At 35.6% G+C, this 24,546-nt stretch overlaps 3 protein-coding genes across 4 annotated transcripts; 1 reads left to right on the top strand and 2 right to left on the bottom strand.

Annotated features, from left to right (window-relative positions):
• Window positions 1-115: 115 nt before the first annotated feature.
• LOC132606985 (uncharacterized) lies at window positions 116-5,070 on the bottom strand. 2 transcript variants are annotated; one of them, XM_060320769.1, is made up of 9 exons: window positions 4,753-5,070; window positions 4,333-4,393; window positions 4,027-4,236; window positions 2,552-2,733; window positions 2,186-2,357; window positions 1,911-2,107; window positions 1,515-1,640; window positions 1,292-1,413; window positions 116-670 (listed from the first exon to the last, which is right to left on the bottom strand). In XM_060320769.1, the coding sequence occupies exons 1-9, from the start codon at window positions 4,799-4,801 to the stop codon at window positions 341-343; spliced, it is 1,449 nt and encodes a 482-aa protein (XP_060176752.1). In that variant the 5' UTR covers window positions 4,802-5,070; the 3' UTR covers window positions 116-340. The 2 variants fall into 2 exon arrangements, with proteins under 2 accessions (XP_060176752.1, XP_060176760.1); XM_060320777.1 differs by lacking the exon at window positions 4,753-5,070 and adding an exon at window positions 4,514-4,689.
• A 1,102-nt stretch (window positions 5,071-6,172) lies between these two features.
• LOC132606999 (serine/threonine-protein kinase MHK) lies at window positions 6,173-15,512 on the bottom strand. Its single transcript, XM_060320787.1, has 18 exons — window positions 15,353-15,512; window positions 13,726-14,108; window positions 13,548-13,626; window positions 12,808-12,876; window positions 12,565-12,654; window positions 12,239-12,377; window positions 12,057-12,159; window positions 11,912-11,964; window positions 9,433-9,499; window positions 9,100-9,208; window positions 8,918-8,983; window positions 8,755-8,823; window positions 8,595-8,655; window positions 8,418-8,522; window positions 7,798-7,844; window positions 7,642-7,687; window positions 7,305-7,380; window positions 6,173-6,558 (listed from the first exon to the last, which is right to left on the bottom strand). Exons 2-18 carry the CDS (start codon window positions 13,731-13,733, stop codon window positions 6,429-6,431), a joined length of 1,317 nt encoding a protein of 438 aa, XP_060176770.1. The 5' UTR covers window positions 13,734-14,108; window positions 15,353-15,512; the 3' UTR covers window positions 6,173-6,428.
• A 5,305-nt stretch (window positions 15,513-20,817) lies between these two features.
• On the top strand, window positions 20,818-23,148 carry LOC132606978 (pentatricopeptide repeat-containing protein At3g25210, mitochondrial). Its single transcript, XM_060320757.1, has one exon. It carries the CDS (start codon window positions 20,881-20,883, stop codon window positions 22,000-22,002), a length of 1,122 nt encoding a protein of 373 aa, XP_060176740.1. The 5' UTR covers window positions 20,818-20,880; the 3' UTR covers window positions 22,003-23,148.
• The last annotated feature ends 1,398 nt before the right edge of the window (window positions 23,149-24,546 follow it).

Here is a 24,546-nt window from a genome sequence, read left to right as displayed (position 1 = left end):
CTGACAGGTCTAATTCTTGTATTTACTCATCCGACCGAATATTAAGTCAAACACATATAATGCCACAAAGAATGTCGCTTCTCTCAGCAAGAGAACTAATGCTGAACAGTCACTTATGCAACAGTAGTAGAACAGTGCAGTTACTTAACGCTCGTAATGCTTTACAAAGATTCTCTACAGAATGTCATTCTTCTCCAGGAGAATTATTGCTGAAAGTTCTTATATATAAGGAGTAAGACAGCTTATGCTGTTTATACACATAAAAAGCATGCATTTCCGAAACATAACAGCTACAGATAAAATGCATAAACCTCGATACATCCGAGCTTCATCAATATACTTATTCATCTGACCATAAGTGTCGGATTGTACGCCAATCTACATTTACATCTGATTGGGGGGTCTCGGGTTGGAGATCGCGAACAGAATCAACCCCACTTGCATGGCAATCTACGTTTACATGTGGTTGCAATTCCTCAGGCTGAAGATCGGGCACAGAATCAACAGTAGTTGCATTGCAATCTATGTCTCCATGTGATTGTGATACATGTAAATTGGGAACAGAAGCAACCTTGGCTTGGAGAGTATTCATGAAAATCATCCCCATTCCGAAAATTATTACTAGAACCGCATGTATCAGTAGAGATGATACAAGCAACTTCAAGACACCCTAAACGAGAAAACGGTACAACATGTTTGAAATTGCACGATAAGCAGTAATTTAAACTGAAGTGCACATGTGGATGCAGTGTATGGTACAGTTTACAACAAGCACTAATCAATTATCATCTATAAAACTAAGAATACTTGCATTGTACTTTTTCGATCTATGTCGTTATACCATTGAACGGTATAACCTAAAATGTATTGTGCACGCAAATATAGCCCTACGAACTAGAAATAGCAAATATAATAATTGGATCTTAGTAGGGGTGTCAATATTGAGCCATAAAGTGTAAGCCATCCAATTTCAACATGTTAAGGCGGGAGACATTCATCTAAGTGGGAAAATAGGAACAGCCTAAATCAATGGTCCAGCAGACTAGGCCACACTGCTAACCACTACGAAATTTTGTTGAATAATCGAGGATTACAACTATGTTTCAATCCCAAAAAGTTGGGGTCGGTAAATAGTAGATGACTCGAAAAAAGAAAATGACAGTCAAATTTTTTTAACCTACAGTAGTTTTACTCTGTTGCAGAGTGAACGATTTTTAGCAACTCAACTGTAAAGCTACAGAGAGAAAAATAAAAACAAAGCAAAACCCGTAGAAGTGATTTCTAATCTCACCTTGCTGCTAGATGGGCTTTTGTAAGGTAGGTTTCTTTTGAAGGGTAGGTTTTTATCTGCGTGCTCAAGACAATAGCAAAGCATGTTGAGTATAGTGAACCTAGTTCCTAAATCATCACTTTCTGAAAACACAAGACCAAAAAGAGAAAAATAAAAGGGGGTTAGAGTTTTGTTCAACTTAAATAAATTCATGTAATAGCAGGCTAACTTATCTTGATGTCACCTGGGATGTCAAAAATTTGTTTCTTCGGATGGATACCCAGCAGCTGTCCCAAATACATGCGGATGCGAGTACGATCCGAAAGTGAAAGTAAATCACCATGCGTTAGCACAACAACTGGCTTTTCATCTGAGATGGCGAGAATAAGCAAATGGGATGATAAATACTGAGATATGTTATAAACTTAGAATCAATCTGACACTTATTTTTGAATGGGCTAACACTTTTTTTCCTTATTATTTTCAACATTATTTTGTGAATCCATAATGAACTCCCTCATATTCTGATCAGGGGAGCTTCAATTAACATCAATTGTTATCTAATAGAAGAAGTGCACTTCGTTTCTGTCTACACATTTTTTAGTACTCACAAAATGCATATAATAAAGTGACTTAATACCTTTGAATGACAAGAGAGGGTTGTTGAAAGTTGTAGCCATAGCTTGAGTTTGTTGCCTCTTTGTTTCATCATCAGTGTCCATCAATTGCAGAATTTGGATCCCACTAACAACAAATATGAGAAAATTAACAACATTGGTCTCAGTGGCACAGTATCTATTTCGTCCTTTAGACTTCAGATGTGCATCATCAGAATCCCTGCCAAAAGGAGCATTTCAGAGAGTCGAGGTACCCCCAAGGTTTTGTTCAAGGAAATTTAAAAATAATCATATAAACCTTGTTATTAGCTTCCCATGACAAACCCCCTTTCTCATCCAGCGCTTCACCATTTTCTTATTTTCACTCAAATCATCCGACAAACCACGTGTGTCATACAAACAGAAAGAACTTGAACCTCTTGGTATCGCATACTCTTGGAGAAAATATGTCCCATCTCCATTAGAAGAATCTGGTAACCGGCAGATTCAAGAACAATGAAGCTGTTATGACATGTTAATTATCTGACAACTAATATTTTGAAGACAAAAACAAACTGTATTGCATTGGCATCTAGGACAAACATAGTAAACACCATAATCACATTCTTTCTGATTAACTTTTATCAGAGTCTTATTACATGGGAAAAGGAGAAAGAAAACGTACATGATACTTGAGCTCTTTCTGGTGTAAAAGGATCATCATCAAATAGCCTGGAAATCTTGTTAACAAGACTGCTTTTTCCAGATCCTCTCGGACCAATCAACAAGAGTGTCGTCTTTTTTGGTATATTGTAATCACTCACTTTCATGCCACTCACCTCCTCAATTCGTGATCCAGGAGTGTAGCTGCAGGTGTTCATTTCCCATGTATCTCAACAGATGTATAATATTTACAAGTAACACTAGACAAATAACTTTATAACATGCTATAATGGATTCTACTGTGTACAATTAAGAAACTGAATTACTGCTGAGATGAAATCAGATAAGGTTATGAAGTGGGTTGAGAACCATGAGATCTCAGGTTCAAATCCCAGCAGAGACAAAAACACTAGGTGATTTCTTCCCATCTATCCTAGCCTTGCTGGATAGAGTTACCTGGTACCTGTTGCTGGCGGGAAGTTGCAGGTATCCCATGGAATTAGTTGAGGTACACGGTTATCCAAAAAAAATCATAATAAGATAAGGTACACCCGGCTCTCCCCAGACCCCACTTGTGGGACTATACTGGGTATGTTGTTGTATAAAGTTATGCAAAAATAAAACTAGCTAACTAATAGAACTCTATCCAAATTCAGCTGTCTCTAGGCCGTCAAGTGGATGAACTATAATTGGATAACCAGATGAATTGTATCTATCCTCTCAGATAAATCGAATGGATTAGCTTTCCTAATGCCATGGTTAAATACAGCATCGGTGTGTGTAGAGTTGTGTTAAGCATCTCGTTACATTTAAGCTGATGTAAACATCTGAGACCCCACTTGTGGGATTACACCAGATATGTTGTTTTATTGGCATCGCTTAACATGTCATGGAGCAAGCTATTAGAAATTTCTTTTAGCATGAAGCATGTATTTTTTGGACCAACATTTTTAAGGAGGTGTGTCGTAGATAACACAAAATTTGGATGGATGAGACCCAAATCTCTACCTCAACCACTAAAACAGGATTTAGTTACAACTTGGGACAAAGGCTCTGGATTATTTTCTTGTTCAAATTCAAAACTTAAATATGAGACTAGCTATCGCCATTTCCCACTTTCTGGAGCTTAGCAAATTGTCCAGTAATAAAACCCAAAATGCAACATTCATCCGAAAATCTTTGGAACAGAGGAAGAGAAATCAAACAAGGCCATGAAACACACCACACCCACAAATAAATATGTTGAACAACTCTGAGGAGCATTGTATAATTAGTAACTGTTCTGATCAGTTCAATATATGATATGTGCGGCATCTGCCCATACGACATCAACTCATTTTTAGGGGAAGGTCCTTCGCGCATCGGCCTTGCATTGCACTATGCTTGGGCCTGGCTCACCCCCACCGAACCAGTTTAAACGTTTTTTAAAAGTTAGTATATTTAGTTACTTGTTTCCAGAGAAAAAGAAAACAGAAAATGAACGACAAATTACTGTACCTTAAGATTTTATTTTTGGCTTCCTCCAAATGGTCCTTATGGAACTGCAGTTCCTCATAGCTCTTGAGGACATCCATATATACATTCCTTATCCACTTTTTATGAACCTCCTCCATTATATTTGAAGAAGCTCGAACGAATTCCTCCAAATCCACAGAACCTAGTCCAACTTCTCCATTCTCCCCTTTTGCACCAAAACAATCACCACCACTACACACATTCCAATTTCCAACCACTAGGATTACAAACATGTATGCACACACACATACCAAAAAAAAAAAAAAAGGAACTAGTTACAGAAAATACCTGAGAAAAGTAGGCGAGCCTAGTGGATTTTCAGGGAACTTTTGTTCAAAAGATGATTCTTCTGCAAGTACCAAAAATTCCATCTTTTTCAGTGTTCTCAATACATTAAGTGTAGAATCTTTAAATAAATAAATTTATGCAAGAATCATAAAGGTAGAGATCAGGTTTGTGTACATCCTACCTTCCCCAGACCTCAGTTGTGGTTGTTGCTGTAATCAAATTTACTGTTGGTCTCCAAATTAGTCCAATGAGTTATATGAGCAAAACTACTTTTATTATCTAACAGTCAAACTACTAAAACACCTCATTCTTTATCTAAATTCATCAATTACAAACATACATACATATGTAAATTATGCAAGAAATGTGAAAACACACCAAAAAATATGAAACCTATATGGAAAAATTCATTTAATGTACCAGTGGAATAGATGAGAGGGGAATTAAGGGATGTTGTATCTCCACCCATAGCTGTAAGCCTGCAAACTATAGTGAATACTTATGTGATTTTTTATTTATTTATTTTTTTAAAAAAAATCCACTCTTTAATGTGAAGAAAAGAGTGGACTTTAAAGAGCTGATGATGATGATGGAAGTTTAATTACTTAACCAAGAAGAGTTGAAGGTTGAAGAAGCAAAAAATAAGAAAGGGTTTTTAATCACAGTGGAGTGTGCACGGTGTTTTTTGGGAGGATTAACGTGATTTTTCTGCCACGTGTCATCTGATTCAGCGGTAGTTGATTGGTTATTAGAGTCTCCAGTTTCATTATGACTTTCTTTATTTGAGGAGGTTACGCTCAGTTGGAAAACAAGAAATTTAATGGGGTTGGACACTTTGGCCCTTTGAACTGTTCTTCGGATGTTCTTTAATTGAACTTATTTACCTCAAGTTGACGAGATGAAAATGCAGTCAGTTGGATGCGAATAATTTATGGTAGCTCAGTTGGTTGATTATCTGAATTTTTACCTTGTTGGCGAGAGTTCGAATCCCCACGTTGTAATCTCATTTCGCATTTTCCCTTCCCCTACGCCTATGTAATAATAAATAAATAAATAAAAAAAAAAAAAAACATGCATCCTAAAGTAGGAATAGTCTAATTGAAATATCAGTAAGGAGAAATATGATATAAACTTATAATTTTGTAGTACCAATTGTCACTCTTGGTCACTAACGCTATCAAGAGGATCTTCTACCAATTTTATCAAACTTTACTAACCCTCAGCTATTTTCTTTTAAATACTTGATTGAGTATTTTTCTATATTTTTTGTGATACACATGTTTTCATTGTGAAAATTAAATTCGAATAAAAAGAAACAACGAATTTAGTCTTGCCTTAAACTCAATTGTTGCAATTAACCCAAAGCTGATAATAGAAAACGATCGAATAAAATGTAACATAGAAAGATGAGATGAAATTTTATTTACTTATCTTTGGGAGTAAAATTAAGGACCATGTTAGCCTTCTCTCAAACCTTATCCTATGAGATCATCATCCCAATAACAGCCAACTGAGAAAATTAGAGATAAGGATTCCAGTTTTTACCCCTCTTAAAAATGAGTTCTAGATTACTCCTCATGATGCAATAACTATGTTAAAATTGTTATCATATTTTAGTCTCATTTCTCAATTTACTCCTCTCGAGTCTGGCTTTCTGGTCTTTGGTTGAGAACTCGGAATTTTGTACTACTACTTGACAAATCATATAATCAAATTTCGCTTATGCCCACGCCTTTTAAGGACTACACAAGTTGGATGTCAAAGTTTCCAAAAAGTTGTCTTCAAGAGTAGCATACCCTTAAAGGAACTAAGCGATTCCACAAGGTTTGAGATAAAAATCTAAATAAAGAATCAGAGTAGTATCTTTCTCCCCGTTTATGATGGCTTAATAATTACAACAGTATCTTTCAGTCATCTTCTATAGGATATTCCCACAAGGACACCAACTATACCACATAAAAGGGGCTGGGTGCTACATCTTTAGAAGAAAAAATTCTAGTAAATAGTTTTAAATTACGCTGTCAATTACATTTTACAGATTACAGCTAAATCCTATTGCTTATTTAGTCGAACCAGAGAATTGAATCAGTAGTAGCTCAAAGGCAACGTCCCTGCTGGAAGGAGGATGACATAGCCAGAAAGGGGCGCTCCAAGCAGTTAGGCTGCAAAGATGTCATGCCAAAACCAGTTGATTGTGGAGCTCCAATAGTTGAGTGTGGAATCGTGCTGCAGACAAAAGTAAAGGGAAAACTTTAGTTTCATGCTGGCTTTATATATATTAGGCCCAATAATAGTAGTAATAAACATAAGATGTCGACCCCTACAAGCAGCTTCAATTAATAGTTCCATGCAAAAAAAATGATAATATTTCTAACCAATAGAGACAGATTCCCTGTTACTGACATGCAAGTTGTGATATAATTGGGTTTTTTTGGTTTTCTCAAGGGCATGTATTTGATGCTACCTGCTAAGCTGGAGGAGTGGAGAGTTGGAAGACTAAGGTGTTTGGGGATAGACTCCAAATATTTTTCACTATATTTGAAATTTATGAAGCTGGAGTTGAAGATAAGGTTGTATTTGGTTATACTATTTGCAGAGGGCATTTTATTTGAAACTTATGAAGATGAAGTTGGAAAACTGGTTTGGAACAGTTTTCCAAATCTGGAATCCAACTCCAAGTTGGATTTGGAAATTTTAAATCCAAACACTTTTTTTTAAATAAAGTGAAATATTATTGCGGAAAAAAGTGAATAATTCTCAGGGCCAAATGGCTAAGTTACTTCAATCACTAATACGAGTAATGACATTATAATGGTGCATGCATCTAGAAAATTCAGGAAACAGAAATTTGTTAAGGAAACTTTGGTAGCAGGATGATTCCATTTCTGTTCTCCATAGGAGAATACATTACTCAAAAACCCACCAAAACTTATGCCATGAACAGAAAGAAAATTCGATAAATGGATACTGACCTGAACGATAATGACAATGAGGAGTCCACCGGAGTAGATATTTGATGGTGATCAGGAGGAAACAATGACCAGAAAACTGAAAAGAAGCAATCAACACAGCCATGACATCTCTAAGTAATAGTATAAAAGGTGAGGATTTCAACCAATTACATTAAATACCCAGAAAGCAATATGCCTGACAAACCTTTCAGCATTCTAGGTTTCATTCAAGAGTCTTACACAAGGCAATTGTTAAGCCACCCACCCCCGAACAAAAAGAAAAAGAAGTCGTATAAAATTTTGCAGAAATGGTTAATACAACAAGATATTACACTAGGAGGAAAAGTATATGAGCTACCTGATTGTTGTGAGTGATCTTGGAAACCAGGACAGAACAACATATCCTGCCAATGTTATTAAAAACCTTTTAGATTAAAATCAGGAGTCTTATGAAAAGAAATCCCTGAAAACAGTGACCCAAATATAAAAAGAAAGGAAAACATAAGAAACTCACCGTTCCTGTACCTTGACTTTTACTTGCCATCTTTGCAGGAAATAAATCTACATAATGAGGTCAAGGTAAAATGTTTCAGGAAGCGGCAACTCAAAAAAGGAGACCGTACAACAATGAAACAAAAACTTGAAAATTCAAGCAAGACATATACTAAGGACGGACGTCAGTCCTCATGTTCTTAAAACAAAAATGATACTATGTCAAATACGGTTTTTTGCTTTAAGGGTGTTTTATATGTAAGATAGTGTCGGGCCTGCTGTCTTTAGAAATATGTTTCCCTGGGCAAATTTGAGATGTGCTTAACTTGTATTACCACCATATCAAGAATATATATTTCCTTTTTTTGTATTACACAGCGGTGTAGGTATTGTGTCTAAGAAACAAGATTGAGGAAGACACTAAAACACAAATGTCAATTCTTAACAGAGCCAGGATATCCATGAACAAAAAGTAATTGTTGCAACCAACTGAGCCATAGACAATTGTGCATTGCAAGCATTTATATGTATCTAAAGCGGTATATATATATATATGAACCCACCTTAGATACATATAGATCTCGATGGAAGGATGTTGTACGGAAATAAACCTGAAATAATAAGAAACTTAAAAGTTCATACCCAGGCAAGAAGGACTTGGGTTCACAGCCAAAGTTAAACCAAGATAGCAGTCATCTTTTTCTGTCCCAAAATCCCACAGGTTCAACTCAAGATTAGGCTCCGGTCCTGCACAACAGGATAGCTTCATGAACTAAAAGCGATAGTGACAGAGGCTAAAAGTATTTTACGAGTGCTTACCAACATTACTTAAATTCATCTGCAGTGGATCCCCTAGAGGACGAGGAATCCGCATATCAATCTATTCATCAGCAAGTGGCAAGTTATTCAACTCTCCGTGGAAGGATGCAAGTTACAATAATAACTTGAAGCAATTGACAAATAACATAAAATAGCTTACATGAAAAAATGGGTGCTGTAAGCATTGGTCAGCAGTTGGTCTTCTCAATGGGTCCCATGAGCAGAGTTGCTACGGCATGAAGGGAGGGATAGATCAGCTAAAGACCACTTCATATTTTGTGCATAAAATGCCAGCAATGTAAAGAAGCAGCTATAAGGAATACCTTGATCAAATCAATAGCTTCCAAGCTAGCATTTGGAATGACATCAGACAGATTGGCTGGTGTAATCTATCAGAAACAAAAGAAAACAATAAAAAGAGCTGAATACGTGATCATTCACATGTCTGTGATAAAGGTCAAAAGAAAATGGCAGGAAACTAACAAGAAGTTCATGCTGGACTTACACCAAAAGAACTTATATCAAACAACTGTGAAGCACTTCTCAGTTCTGGGAAGCTAGTCCAATCTGGCGGTCCAAGAACACAGCATATCTTATACAGCTGATCAATTTCACTGGCCAAAGAAAAAGGAAGATTACTCTCAAAGGAAATAGTTCCCCAAATGATATGAATCAAGTTTAAATTTCCCACAGAATTTGGACAATATGCTTCACAAGCTCTGGGAACTAACTACATCATCCAATTGTCAGTTACATGGAGGAAAAATCAGTCTAGGTTCCAAGCTAAAAGAAGTTAGGACATCAGTTTCAAGTAAGACAATATGGGATATGAAATCACCTTTCACCAGGGAAAATTGGGCAAAGAGTGAAAAGTTCAGCAAGTATCGCACCAACTGCCCACATATCTGTGTTCATTCATAAGTACATTAAAGCAGCTGATAATAAAGAGAAAGAGGATATATGCAAGATTATAAATTAAAAGAAGTACTGGTCAAAAGAAGCAACTGTGTATAACAATGGTTGGCTGTTTTTTCTATCAGTCATAGACCTTATTCTCATGAGTCAAGCAAAAGATTACTTAACCAAAAAAACAAACATGAAATTCTATCCAAGAGTTCCGCGCATTGAACAATCTCTAATGTAAGGCTGTCAAACTTAAGGATGATTGAGAACTTCTAAACAACAGCAGATTAAAGAGATGCTCTTTTGGATAGATCATAGAACAACCAATAAAGTTCCAAAATAAAGCAATCTTAAAAATGCAAGGAAAAAAAAAACAAATGAGAAACTACATAAAATCACCCCTAAACTTGTCTCGAAAACTCACTTTAGCAATTAAACTTTATAGGTGTTTATTTACCCCCTTATTCTAGTTTGAAGTGATTTTAATACCCGCTTATGTGGCAAAGAAATGGTCATCAATTTTCTAAAAGCGCGTGAAACAAAAAAATAACACTCAAAATGGTCCCAACTGTACACGCATCATTTTCTAATTGGATGATACAATTAGTTATTAATTATTTTCCATTTTAGATTATCTTTTTCCTTTTTTATTTTTTCTTTCTTATTTCCACCTCTTTCTCTTTCTTGCTTCTACACCAGCACTTTTCCCACTCCTCTTTCTCTTTCTTGCTTCTGTACCAACAATTTCCAAGGCCATTTCTTGCTTCTTTGTTTCCTCCACTGTGAAGTGGCCTCAGAAATCTGGAATCTGTTTTTTTGCCTCTTTGGTCTTAATTGGACCATTCCTCTAAGCTTATGAGAGCTGGAATCTATGGAAAGTTGACAAAGCCATCAAGAAAATCTGGAACATGGTACCAGCTTGTATATTTTGGTGTATCTGGTTAGAAAGGACTAGGAGATGTTTTCAGGGGGTGTCAATACCTTTAGGTCTTTTGAAAGCAAGGTGTATTGCCAATTTGTTTAGTTGGACCAAATTGGTCCCTGTAGGTAATGCAGATCAACTTTTGGATTTTACTAGCTCATTAGTTCTGGCTTAAATATTTGTTGTACAGCCAGCCAGTCTTCTTTTTGTAAGCTCAAATGCTATTTCTTGTAATTATTGCATCTTCTTGATGCCTTTGATTAATACCACTTACTTCATCCAAAAAATTTAATTGATAGATTTGATGTTACACATAAACAAAAGAAATATTAAATTAGTTGATGGGTTTTAATTAGATGTGATTTAGTCGGCCGGACAATTTGTTAATCGGCATCTTTTTTCCTTTGAGGTTGACCACGAGTATGTTTTATTTCTAAAACACTGGTTAAATCACCGTTCTTAGATATTAACCCTTATAAATCGAAATTCAAGATTTAAAAACAGAGACTGAACCGGTCCCACCTTCACCGGAAAAGACCTTAGATCTCTCGGTACGATAATCTATCTCATCTACAAGTTATCTTGTTGCGAAGCCCTTTGAATTATGGGCTGTGTGTGTGTGTGTGTGTGTGTGTGTGTTGTGGATTTGATAGCTGAAATTCTTTTTTGCCATGAATGTGCAACTTATAGCCATGGATATGGGGAGAAAGTAAGGAAAGAATGAAGAAGAAGGGAAAAGCTAAAATAAATAAATATTGGGAAGTGATAAACTAAGTTTAGGTATTTGTTTGAGAATGGGTCGGGTTCTTTATTTGGGGTGGGTTGGGATTTATTTAATTATTTTTTAGTTAGTTTCGCCGAATTTATAAAAAAAAATCATTAAAATGACGTGGACGAATCACAAAGCGAGTGGTGAAACAACACCCAGCTCTCAACTGGTCTGGCAAAGTAAGGTTGAACATAATTCACTTATAAGTTGTTTGGGGGGTAACGAATTGCCCGAAAAGTTTAATTGCTAAAGAGAGTTTTCGAGACAAGTTTAGGGGTGATTTTATGTATTTTCTCAAAACAAATTGACAAACCCAATCATGTGAAGTAGTGAATAAACATATGACAACTATGTTCTACAAAACTAACCAAGTTTTTGCTTTTGTACATACATCTAATATCATGCTAGACAAATATGGACAACACCTAATAAAACACCAAGTTTTTTTTGTTTTTTTTTGTTTTTTTTTTTGAAATGGAAATAAAATATTAAGCTTCTACAAGGAGAACATCAGTAAACGTCTCATATTCCAGTTTTACTATTGAATCAAGCCAGCAATTTTGAAGTCAAGACTTAGATTCAAGAATAAACTTCAGGATTAAGTAATTATTAGCAAATCCTAGCTTCAAGACATACAGAAATTTATTGGTGTCAAATTAAAAAAGATCCAGTGTGTCACCCAAGAAGCTTCTGAAATTGCAAGAATGAACTGACAGTGCATACCGATAGCAGGTGTGTATGATGAAGATTGCAACAAAACTTCTGGTGCTCGGTACCTTTTAAAGAAATTAGAATATCCTTCCATCAGAGGCAAAAATTTACTAGCATTTGGAGAAAAGGATGCATCAAACTAGACAAGACATCTCACCAACGAGTTGAAACATAATCAGTGAAAGGAGGTGATGATGAAACCTCTCTAGCCAACCCAAAGTCAGCAATTTTAGTTACGTCATTTGTCACCAGTAAATTCTCTGAGGCAGAACAAGTGTAACTTTAGTTTCACACTGCCATAAATAAAGATGGTAAATAACACAGATGACATTTCAATACCAGGTTTCAAGTCCCGATGAAAGTAACCGTTTTTATGCATGTGGACTAGTCCTTGCAACACCTGAGACATCAATCCTCGAATCTCTTCCTCTAGGAAAGGTCTTTGCCGTTCTTTCATTAGTTGGTACAAGTTACGTTCCTAGACAATTTAAAAGGAGATAATTTAGAGTTTCACCTTGACGTAGTATTTCCATATTCTGATTAAAAGCACTAATTGCCACAATTACATAAATGTACACAATGTTAACTGAACTAAAGATTCTACAGCACAGACAACGAGAAAGGTGCAACACAAAGAAATCTAGACAAAAGTCTTAAACTGGTACCATGTACTCGAGTATGAAGAAAAGCTCATTATTCTCCCTGACAATCTCCTTCAGTTTGATGATGTTAGGATGATTCAATTTACGGAGGGACTGCGCAGAGGAAGATTGAAAAGCTTAGCTTGCACCAAGTATAACATGTACAAGAAACTCTTTTCTAACACAGTAACTTTTCTGAATCAATATGTTTAAGTTTTTGCCTTCAGACCATCAAATGTGAGACCAAATAAGAGGAAACCCACAAACCTTTATTTCTCGTAGATTAATACATTCTTCCCAAAAATAAAACTTCCTCTTCATTTTCTTTACTGCAACCTGCAATAAATGAACGAATTGATAAGTTACAATCTCAGAGAACAATCAACATCCTGAGATGTCCGAGCACAGAGAAACAATCAACATAAGCCTCCCAGTCAACTCCCTCCAGAGGAAACAAAGAAGAAAGTGAAAAGTAACCCCTCCCACAACCAATGTGGGACTCTATATTCCTCCGCACGCCCAGGACCCGGATATTTGGAGCATGGACAATATAAGATGGGGACCCAACATTGGGCAAACATTAAATCGAGATGAGCCTTTCCCTGATACCATGTAAAGAAATGGACATTGGGCCTAACTCAACCCTACAACCTAGCTCAAGAGGTGAGGATTGCCCAAGGCCATATATAGAGACCAAGTAACCCCTCCCACAACCGTTGTGGAACTCAACAGAAACCAAGGAGCAAATCTAAGCATTACCATGTTGAAATCTGGTACTTATAAGTTATAACTATAATATTTATTAATTTAGACATGCAACCCTTCAGGCATGCATAGATCAAAAATCTTTTCTGGTGCTGCCAAACACAAGCTTCCTACTCAAGTCTTACATTTTGTAAACAGGATTCTGATATGTCTCCTTATATCAACTAATAAATGAGAAAATCTGAGAAACATGTGTGGATATATAAAACATAACAAATTTGGAAACAAAGACAATCACTTACAATTTCAGATGTTTCTCTATTAATGGCCTTATAAACATTACCACATGTTCCATCTCCAAGCTCCCTCAATATTCTATATCTGGAATTAAAATGTCCCACACAAGAAAGCACAAACAATTCGGATCATCAAAAGGAAAACCACTTCTTAATATCCAAATAGAGTATGAATATGAATTACCTTTCCATTTTTAGATTACAATGACTGGCGGACCAACACTTTCTCAATGGACCTCTAACCTCTTGGCGGAGGTTTCTACACTGTAAATACAGTGCTCTTCACGCGGTTGTTGACAAATATCACGTTTTATGTTCAGCATACGATAGGGTAAATGGTAAAAAATCCACCTCTCATTACAAAAGAAATTGAAAATCAACTGAAAGACTATCAACATGCTTAAACGCAGCCTTCACGAGCTGCAATCAGTAGTTATCATCTAAAACGCAGCCACTGATTTCTCTTAAATACTTGCTATATTGTGGATAACGTAAGAGGTCAGCCATGCCAACACGTTATCAAACCATGAAAACGTCTCTTTTCCATGAGCTTCAGTTATGTTTTATCTGTCAAAAGGTTTCAGAAATATCAGATACAACTGTAGAACAAAAATAACGCATGCTACCTTCAGTGCTTTAAGCGATTCAAAAATCTGGATTGGAAATACAACAACAACATACCCAATGTAATCCCACAAAATGGGGTCTGGGGAGGGTACGCAGACCTTACCCCTACCTAGGAGGTACAGAGGCTGTTCCCGAAAGACACTCGGCTCGAGGAAAAACAGTTCAAAGCAGTTCGGAAAAGGAAGTAGCGGAAATGAAGAAGTCATGGCAAAATACTACAGAAAGCATGTTGGAAATAGAAACGGAAAAAAACATAAAAAGCAGAAAAGCCGAGATATGTCTCAAACAACCACAGAGAGAGGAGACACAGGGTGAGATTAAAATAATACTACAAAAATAGCAAAAAAAATATGTGGAAGAGCAATCTCATTCACTTCAACTTAGTCTATACCTATAGCTTTATATCCATAAACGTATGAAGCAATTAGTTTCACCTTTTTTGCGCCATAATTATGAGTTTGTATAATACATCTAAATCTAAATAGCAAACAGATTCAGCTTCAATTATTTCAAAAAGTCTCCTTCATCCAAAAAAAAAAAAAAACAAAAAGTCTCTGGTTTTACTTTCTTCATATTTATGCGACTTTCGACAAAGAACAGTGCTAACAAAAGGAGAATTACAAATTAAAAAACAATTCACCATAAGCGCAAATCATATAACATGGTAACTAGTAAATTAAATACACAAATACACATCAATGCTATGATCAAAACTCAAAACACCTCGTGAAAAACATGTAATAAAACAAATATTAAGAAATACAACAACAACAACAACAACAACCCAGTGAAATCCCACAACATGAGGTCTGGGGAGGGTAGAGTAGAGTGTACGCAGACCTTACTCCTACCAAGTAGGACGGCTGTTTCCGAAAGAAATATTAAGAAATACAATACATAAATCAGACAAAAATTTTAACAAAAAAAAAAAGATGAAACCAATTCAAATCAATACCGAGAAAAAAGCAAGTCACTTCAGATTATAGTCAAAAATACAACTAAAAAGGAAGAAAATTGAATTTGAAGCAACAGGCGAATAATGCAATTGAATTTACTCATAATTTTCTGATCAAAACAACATAAGTAGATTCTTCAGCCACTAGAAAAACGTATAATAAACACAATATAATAGTAAAAACAGACGAATTGCAAAAAAAAAAAAAAAAAAAAAAAAAAAAACTCACCGCTTAATGCTGGAGAAAAAGTCAAACTACAAACATCTAGAGAGAGAAAGATCAAGAAAAAGGAATATTTTTAGAGAGAAGATAAATGTTCTGATCGATAATGTAACCGCAAAATTATAGTATGAAGAAGCGCTGGAGAAGAATATATTTCGAAATATATATATAAAAAGTAATTAAAATATCATTTATCATTTAGTTAAATAGAAGAAATTTCTTAAAAAAAGAAATAGGAAAAGAAAACGATAAAATATTGCAAAAGATGCTTGGTGGTGGGGAAAAGGAGTGGTCCTATTTAAACTAAATTTACATAAAAGCCCTTCCTGCCAGCTTGTTTTTCAAACTTATCCATGGTCGGTTACTTTATGACAACCCTGCCCTCCAATAGTTCGTAAAATTACCAGCCTCTGCCAATATGGGAACAAAGGGATGATTCGAGTTGGAGACTGACTAATAAAGCCTTTGTTATGCCTCCAAAATTAAGAAAGAAAGATCCAAGATTTTCTAACATCATAAATATTTTGTATCTTTGAGTTAAACTATTTAAATCTTCATATTAGTAAATTAAGTTTTTATAACAATATCCAAGATAGGCTAAATCGTATTAACTTGAATTAATTTTTACAATATATAAATAATAATAGTAGTACTATGTAAAATTAAATGCTTTGTGTCTTTTACAGATACCACATTACAAACAACAAGTATGAGAAAAAAACATCTTATACTAAAAATGACTTTAGACCACTAATCTTAATGGTACGAATTGAAATTCTCAAGAAAAAACGGGATGTAATTGGTATTTGACCTTTTATTGGACCACACGATTAGGACGGAAGAACCATTCTCATCAAATTTGGCATCCGCTTCATATTAGATTAGGACTAGGCTCGGGGAAACAAGAAACTTATACACACATTGAACTTTAAAAAATGAGTATAATTTAAATTTGAAGTTGAAGTTGAATATTACTTTTATTTCAATTTTTATAATGTAATTTGATTGGCACGATTTTTTTAAAAAACAATGAAGGTTTTTGAATATTACTTTGGATACGTTCTTTCTTGATCGTATCATTGGGACTGATGACATCGAGGGACGAGGGTGCACTGCTCAACGATCAGTATAGCCACTCTCTAGCACTATCAAATAAAGTGAGGTTCATCCTAATCTACTGATTGCTCAACATAGGTTCAACCATGAAATTAGAGGAACCCGTAGGACTATACTATGCGTTACAATGCCGCATAGCTCGAAGGGTTCTCTACGATAGATACTAAATACAGGCTTCCCGCGAGACCTTGCGACTGTTTTACTTAAGGAAATCGTAACTGGACTCGTTGCCTCCCACACCTCTGGGCGAGTTCACAATATGGTACATGCCGGCGCTATATATCTTGATAGAGAGGTCGATGGAATCACTGTTAAACTCGGCATCGCACCGGTAATGTATAAGCGTGCTTTCAATTGTGATCAAAGGCGTGCATATGAAAATTGGTCTGCCCCAAAACCCAAAAAAAAAAATGAAAATAGCTGCCATTAAATTGGACAATTGAAGAAGAGAGAGTGAAGCAAAGTCAAAGAAAAAAAAAACTTACTGTAACTACAACAAACCCGAACCAAAGCAAAGAAGAAGAAGCCAAAGAGAGAATAGATCTCTTGACAGATTCTAGAATCTACGTGAAGAAAGAAAAAGAACCTCATATACCTAGCAGAGTGACTTTAGTTCCAAATTTGCCCCAAAATGAAACGTTGAAATTATAGTTGTGCCCCTATTCGTCATTTCCAACTCCCATTTCTATATATTAGTAATTACAGTACATATTAGTACTTCATGTTTGAATAAGACAATTGACAATAAACTCTTTATATGTTTTAGCTCTAATATTCTTTAATTCCTTGATGCAAGTCGACTGTCAAGAATTTAAGCATTGGCAAAATATTTCACTGGTTAAAAATAACTGAATTACTACATTGGTAAAAGAGTTTAGCATTTAACAGAATATCGACTTGTTTTTGTGTCCATTTATTTATAAAGTATATGATTTTGTGGGTAGAGTTTACCTTATACACAAAAGGGTTAATCGTCAATTCTTATAAATTAGTATAAAGTCTGTGATCAAGGTTAATACCCATAAGTGTAAACCACGTGCCAACAAGCTATACGTGCAATTAGACGTCAAACATTTAAGTCATAAAAAGAGAAGCTTACATCATTAGAAGTAATACACCTTTTGTGAGTTTCATGAGTGATAATAGTTAAACTTGATAAAAGAATACGAGAAATGAGTTAGTACTTTTTTGGGTGAAAATTAAAGGTATATCCAAATGTCCTTATTTGTGAACCATATATTATGGGATCAATTCCTCCTGCTGAGAAGTTTCCTTTAATAAGCTTGCTTATTTCCTTTCCTCTGTCTTCAATACTTGAACATGGAGGTGGCAAAATTAAATAATGAAATTATAACTCGTCCAATCCGTCCAAACATCATGAAATCATAACCCGCCCAAGTTTGGACGGGTTATTGACTCGCATATTTATTAGCTCGGCTCTTTTCAACTCAACCCATTTCAATCCATCAAAATTTGGGTTGATATCTAGCACAAATTGATCCATGAGAAACCTTATCAAAATTTTCAAAAAAATACTTTTTAAAGAATTTGATATGTTATATGTAGTCGTAATAAAGAAGAATAATAAATTTATTAGATAATTAAAAATTATAAAAGAACAAATAAAGCAATTAGAACTTAATTAGAATTGGACGTGTTGGGTTTTAACCCGCTTTTTAGCTCATTTCAGTCAAGCAACTTAGTGACCCACCCATTATTATTTCAACTCTTTTTGACCCGCCTAAATTCAGTCCAATCCACGCATTTTCCACCTCTACGGCTGGACATATGCTAACTTCCCTTAGTTACGTTTAAACAAATTCACATTGGCTTGCTCATATTTGCATGAAAAATGCAATCCACTGAAAAAGTGGAGGCGGAAAGGAATATTCCTAGCACTACAGCGTGCAGGTGGTGGTGGTGTTATCGACATGAAAAGGGAGGCCTCTATATCGTGCTGTGATTTTTTTTCTGGATTGTGTTTACTTCTTAATATAGAGAAAAAAGGACAAATTCTGCAGGAAATGATTGTACTGACTACCACCTACACCGATGAGATTTTATTTCTACGAATGATCATCTCAGAACATTAGAAAATAATCTTAATTTTACATTTTGAAGTATTAATTGTGTTTTTTAATAATTATTTGATTGCCAGTATTCACTAATCCGGCTAATATACATTTGTGTCGCCTAAAGGTTCCTAAAGGTTTCGCCTTACCCATGGCTCGACCTCGAAAAATTTAACTAAGAATGAAAGAATCTCAATTACTCCATAAGATATGAAATCATGATTTCATATTTTGATTTTAAATTAGCGCTTGTTTATGTAATTTGCACAAAATTTCAACTTCAACTTCATATCATGATTTCAAATCTCAAATTCTCCAAAATGGTGTGATTTGGGGTTCCAAATCATGATTTCAAATTCCTTTAAATGTAAATCTGATTCATAAGTTTATATTTTGTAAAAAAAGATCCATAAGTTGATAGATATAATATTTACCAACCATGTTTACTAACTATTTATATCAAATATTAAAAGATCTACAAATTGGTAGTATATTAAGAGATTGTGCATACCATGTGGGAGAATTATATTAAAGAGTTATTATACTACAACTCAGGTTCAATTTTATTTTTTATTTAACTAAAGTTCGATCAATTGATGTTGTATTTTATAAAAAGGCCTTCTAGTAGCGTGTTAATTTTGTTATGAACTATGATTTGCTCATTTGTTAAGATTGTATAAGAATTGGAAAAGTTTTGACGGTTTTCACAACTTGTGGGGTTTTTATGGCTATGAGAAAAAAATATAACTTAAGAAATTCAATTGCACATCCAAACAAAACTTTAACTTCAAATCATAATGATTTTAATCACTGATTTCATATCATGTCCAAACGATTCCTTAGTTTCCGATGCTATTTCTTTATTTGCAATTTAATTTGTTCAAACTTGTGAGTGTTTTAAAGAAACTCCTTTTTGAAATATGGGATAGTTGGGCCATTAAGGCCATTCGCACAAACGCCCTATTTTGGGGTGGATGGTCTTTAGTTTTTGCCTTTCAGCATTTTTGGCGCCGCATAATTTAATTTCACAAGGTATTATATATGTTTAAGGTCAGCATATCTATCATAACATTCACACAAATTATGCTGGACAAGGCAAAATTTTTAACTTTGAACATAATCTGAAAAACGACATAATTTAGATTTCGTAAGGCATAGTTTATAAGTTTAACTTCGGCATATGTATCATAACATCCACACAAATTATGCCGGATAAGGCAAAACTTTTAACATTCAGCATAATTTGAAAAACGACATAATTTAGATTTGGCAAGGCACAGTTTATAAGTTTAACTTCGGCATATGTATCATAACATCCACACAAATTATGCCTATAATCTGAAAAATACTACAAAACTTATTCCGCATAACTTAATTCCTATAAAATTTAAGCCGAGCAAGGCAAAAATTCAATTTCCATATAAAAATATTACATACATTATGTCTTGCGAAATAGGTCTGGATATTTTCATTTAATAATTAGAAGGGGAAAAAATTAAAGAACATAGATATGAGTGGCAAAACAATCCAAGCAAAATAATCCGAGCAATTTGCACGATTACCCTTCATACATATCTTTTTTTTTTTTCCCCTCAATTCGCTGGTCTTTCATTTTTTGGCATTTCGCTTAAAAAGTTGATCGAAAGTATCCCGAAGTTCTGGGTTCGAAACCCAGTGGAGTAAAAAATAATACTCCCTCCGTTTCAATTTATGTGAACCCATTTGACTGGGCATGAAGTTTAAGAAAGTACAGAAGACTTTTAAACTTGTGGTGTAAGATGAGTCACCTATATTTTGTGTGGCTATAAATCATTGCATAAAAGTAAATTGTTTCCAAATATAGAAAGATGTCATTATTTTGGCACGGACTAATAAGGAAATAGGTTCACATATATTGAAACAGAGGGAGTAATATTTTCGCAAGGCATGAGTTTCTATGAACTTATGCCTAATCGGACGAAGTTACATAGAACCAATGTCCGAGACGACAGACTTTGCCTTAAGGCATAACTCAAAGTCTTTCCATGCAATTTTTTTTGACTGAGCAGGAGTTCGAACCCAGAACCTCGGAATATCTTCAGCCACTTTTTTTAAGCGAAGGCTAAAATTAAAGACCCGCAATTTGAGGGACAAAAATTAAAGACCACTCCAAAAGAAAGACAATCCGCGCAAAAAAATGAAAAAATCCAGGCAGCTCAGCCGAAAACTCTGGGCCTAACCTAACCTCTTGGCCCATGTAAACTAACTGTCATAGGCCCATGGCAAAAGTATGAATGACCCAAAGTACGTAAAACATTACAGCAACTCAAGCAAACACACCCTTGTCTCTTCTCTCCGATACCGAAAATGCGAGTCACCCTACACCGTCCGATCATCTCCTCTCTCTTCTCATCCCTATCTCTCCGCCTCATCTCCACCGTCGATCACCACCCAAAAACCCTAACACCTCCACCATCATTATCCGATGAACTCCCAACCCGAACCCGAACCCGAACTCCATTAGAGAAACAATTCGAATCATGGATCAACAATCTCAAACCCGGATTCACACCAACCGACGTAAACCAAGCCTTAAAAGAACAAACCGACCCGGATTTAGCCCTAGATATATTCCGTTGGACCGGTCAACAACGTAACTACAAACACAACCACGTCACTTATTTAACCATGGTTAATATCGCAGTTACAAGTAAGCGTTATCGCGTTGCCGAAACCCTAGTTGAAGAAGTTCTAGCTGGTGCTTGTCCACCTAGTCTCCCTTTATATAATTCAATGATTAAATTTTGTTGTGGTCGTAAATTCTTATTTAATCGTGCATTTGATATTTACAAGAAAATGACAAAATGTGAAGATGCTAAGCCTTCATTAGATACTTATAATTTGTTACTGAATGCACTTTTAAGTAAATTTAATAAGTTACACGTTTGTTACGTGTATTTACATTCCGTTCGATCGTTACAGAAGCAAATGAAGTCTTTCGGGGTGATTCCGGATACATTTGCATTGAATATGATAATTAAAGCTTATTCTAAGTGTCTTGAGGTTGATGAAGCTATTCGTGTTTTTCGTGAAATGGGGTTGTATGGATGTGAGCCTGATGCGTATACGTATGGGTATATAGCGAAAGGGTTGTGTGAGAAGGGGAGAGTAAATCAAGGGCTTGAATTTTTTAAGGAAATGAGGAATAAAGGGTTTGTTCCTAAAGGATCTACTTATATGATATTGGTTTGTAGTCTTGCTTTGGAGCGTCGGTTTGAGGATGCCACTGAGGTGGTGTTTGATATGTTGGATAATTCGTTGTCGCCTGATCAGCTTACTTATAAAACTGTGATGGAAGAATTGAGTAGGGAAGGGAGAGGAAATTATGCGTTTGAACTTCTCGAAGAATTTAAGAAGAGGGATAGCTTAATGAATGAGAAGACTTACAAGTCTCTGTTGAATACTTTATATTTTTCTAATCAGGATTGAGTATCTAGTTTGATATGTTTATGTTTTCAGTATTGATCAATTGACGTATGTAAGTGCATCTTTTGCTCGCCTGATGGACGAAAAAGTTGTTTATCAGCAATTAGAATTGGATTTCTGTTCAGAGTCATCTTTTTCCACCATAGCACATATGAGGTGAAGAAAGCCTTATCAATTAATTTGCATGCCTAGATAATGACATAGCTGAATCATGCCCACTACCTGGTCGAGGGGGCTGCAATATGAGTTTTTGGTTCAAGGAATCAGAGTGAATTTTCCTTCCGAAACACAGTATTTTCAGCATGCTTCTTTATTTCGTGAAGTTTGGGCAACTGAGTATCGTTTTCTGCATTGCGCTTGTGAAGATGGATCATTTTCACTTGGCCGTACTGGAAAGTTTTACAAAGTTGCTGATTCAGTTGATAACAAGTACAGATGATTATTCTCTGAAACTGATGCAAAGTTTTTTCCGGTTGTCATGTATATTTAGAACTATGTGGAACTATGAATCAGATGCTAAAATGGAGAAACACGTCACTGAACAGTGATTGACAGTAATTGAAGACAAAGTCTGGCCACTTAGAATTCTTGATATAGATTCAAGTCGAAGATACTGTTGGGCATGGAATGACAGAGTTTCAAGGAAAAAAGAGCCAGAAATCTCATGATGCTGACTAAAATGAACAATGCAATTAAAGGTTGGTCTAAACGGCTGATTTGTTGGATACTATATTGGTTCTTGCTTAGTGCCTCCATCATGCCAGTAGACAGTTGGCTAAATCATGAAGTGCTTTTCATCTGCCTGGAAACTGGTTTATTGCTGCCCATAGTTTATGAGCAACATGGAGAGTAAGTATTCATATAGCTGAGCTCAACTTGGGATTGAGACGAAGTAGATGTTGATAGTAGGCTTACACCAGGAGCTGGATGCCTGTTTTATTATTCTACTGGCCGACTGTGTGCAATTCTGAAAAGGTATTCCTTTTCTCGGACAAAGTTCAGACTCTGAATTACTATATTATAGTAGTCATTCTTATTGTCAAGGAGATGTTATTGAAACATAGTAGATTTCAACCCTGTAAACATGAGAACTATTTTGGAAGCTCATCCAGCAATGCTTTAGTGAAATAAAGACAACGTTGAAGTAAACCAAATACTATCTCCATATGTTGCTTGGTTTTGGATTTCAACTTTTATTTTTAACACGAGACATGAATTGGAGTTATTACTTCCTATTCACGAATAGACAAGAACATACATAAGAGGATTTATATTGTCATCCCAACTAGTTTGGAATTTAGGCTGATTAATAGGTAACGTGCGTTCAAACTGCAAGGAAATATTAATGATCCCCTCATGATCATCTGCAACTCTATTGTTCCTATTACCCAACATCATCCTTTATTCCTCTGAATTGATCAGAATCCAAAATTCTGTCTCATTCAAGATTTATCACGCAATAGTTGATGAAAGATTACGAGCACTCGCAATAATTAAGTAGTAAATCAGAAAATACAAGCATCTCTATATTGGCTATTCCCACTGCCCCGCCTAAACAGGTCCCTCTTTGCCTCGTTAAACTATTGCCCTGCCCCGTCTCACCCCTGCTTTGCGCCCTTGCCCCATTGTCATTCCTATGTGTGGTTGCAGTGGACATGCAAGAGCATCACATCGTTTGGTATAGAGATCAACACTGCAATGGGAAGTAAGCTTGGAACTTGACTGTAGGAATTGCAGCAACAAGAATCACTTCAGAACTTGCGGTTTCTTGGTCCGAGGCATGTTCTTGGCTTTCATGGTTACTTCCCAATGGAACATTGGCGCGTTCAGAAACAGTAGTAACAGTCGTAAATCTGAACACGCCAATGTTCCATTGGGAAACAACGATGAAAATCAGAACGACAAAGAAACTGCAAGCTCTAAAGGGCTACCGTTGCAGCAATTCCAACGAGTCAAGCACCAACTGCCTTCCCAATGCAATACTGATATTTACACCAAACAATGCGTTTCTCTTTGGCACACACAAAAATCAAAATCGAAAACGAGAAGGGTACTGTAGAATAGCTTTCGTCCCTGTATATTTATAGAGAGAGATGGAGGATATACATAGAAAGTTTCCTTTTCAGCCACATAAATGGCAATACATTTATTACAACCGAGTGAAAAGAATATAGTACTAACTTTTTATGGGAAGGCGAACATGAATCATGATTATTACCAAGAACTTACCATTTTTTCTCTTTGAATCTGTTGTCAAATCCTATGAAAAATAAAGTAAAATGGTGAAAATTATTTTTTCCCTAAAATTTGATTGCCATGACAAACCCCACAACTCATTATTTTACGACGAGGTTCAGAATGGTAGCTTGGGGTTAAAAGAACTTTTTTTTCTATTAATAAGTGAGTGTTTTCATTAGTTCAAATTTCGACAGGCAAATATTGTGTTGGTGGAAAATACCAACCATTTTTTTGCTCGGATTGTGCTTCAAAGGCACTGGTCATTAATTTTTGTCCCTCAAATTGTTGGTCTTTAATTTTTGTCCTTCA

Source organism: Lycium barbarum, chromosome 1 (assembly GCF_019175385.1).
Source record: "Lycium barbarum isolate Lr01 chromosome 1, ASM1917538v2, whole genome shotgun sequence".
NCBI classification, from domain to species: Eukaryota; Viridiplantae; Streptophyta; class Magnoliopsida; order Solanales; family Solanaceae; genus Lycium; species Lycium barbarum.
Note: the sequence above shows the minus strand (reverse complement) of the source record. Positions and strands in the feature narration are given on the sequence as shown.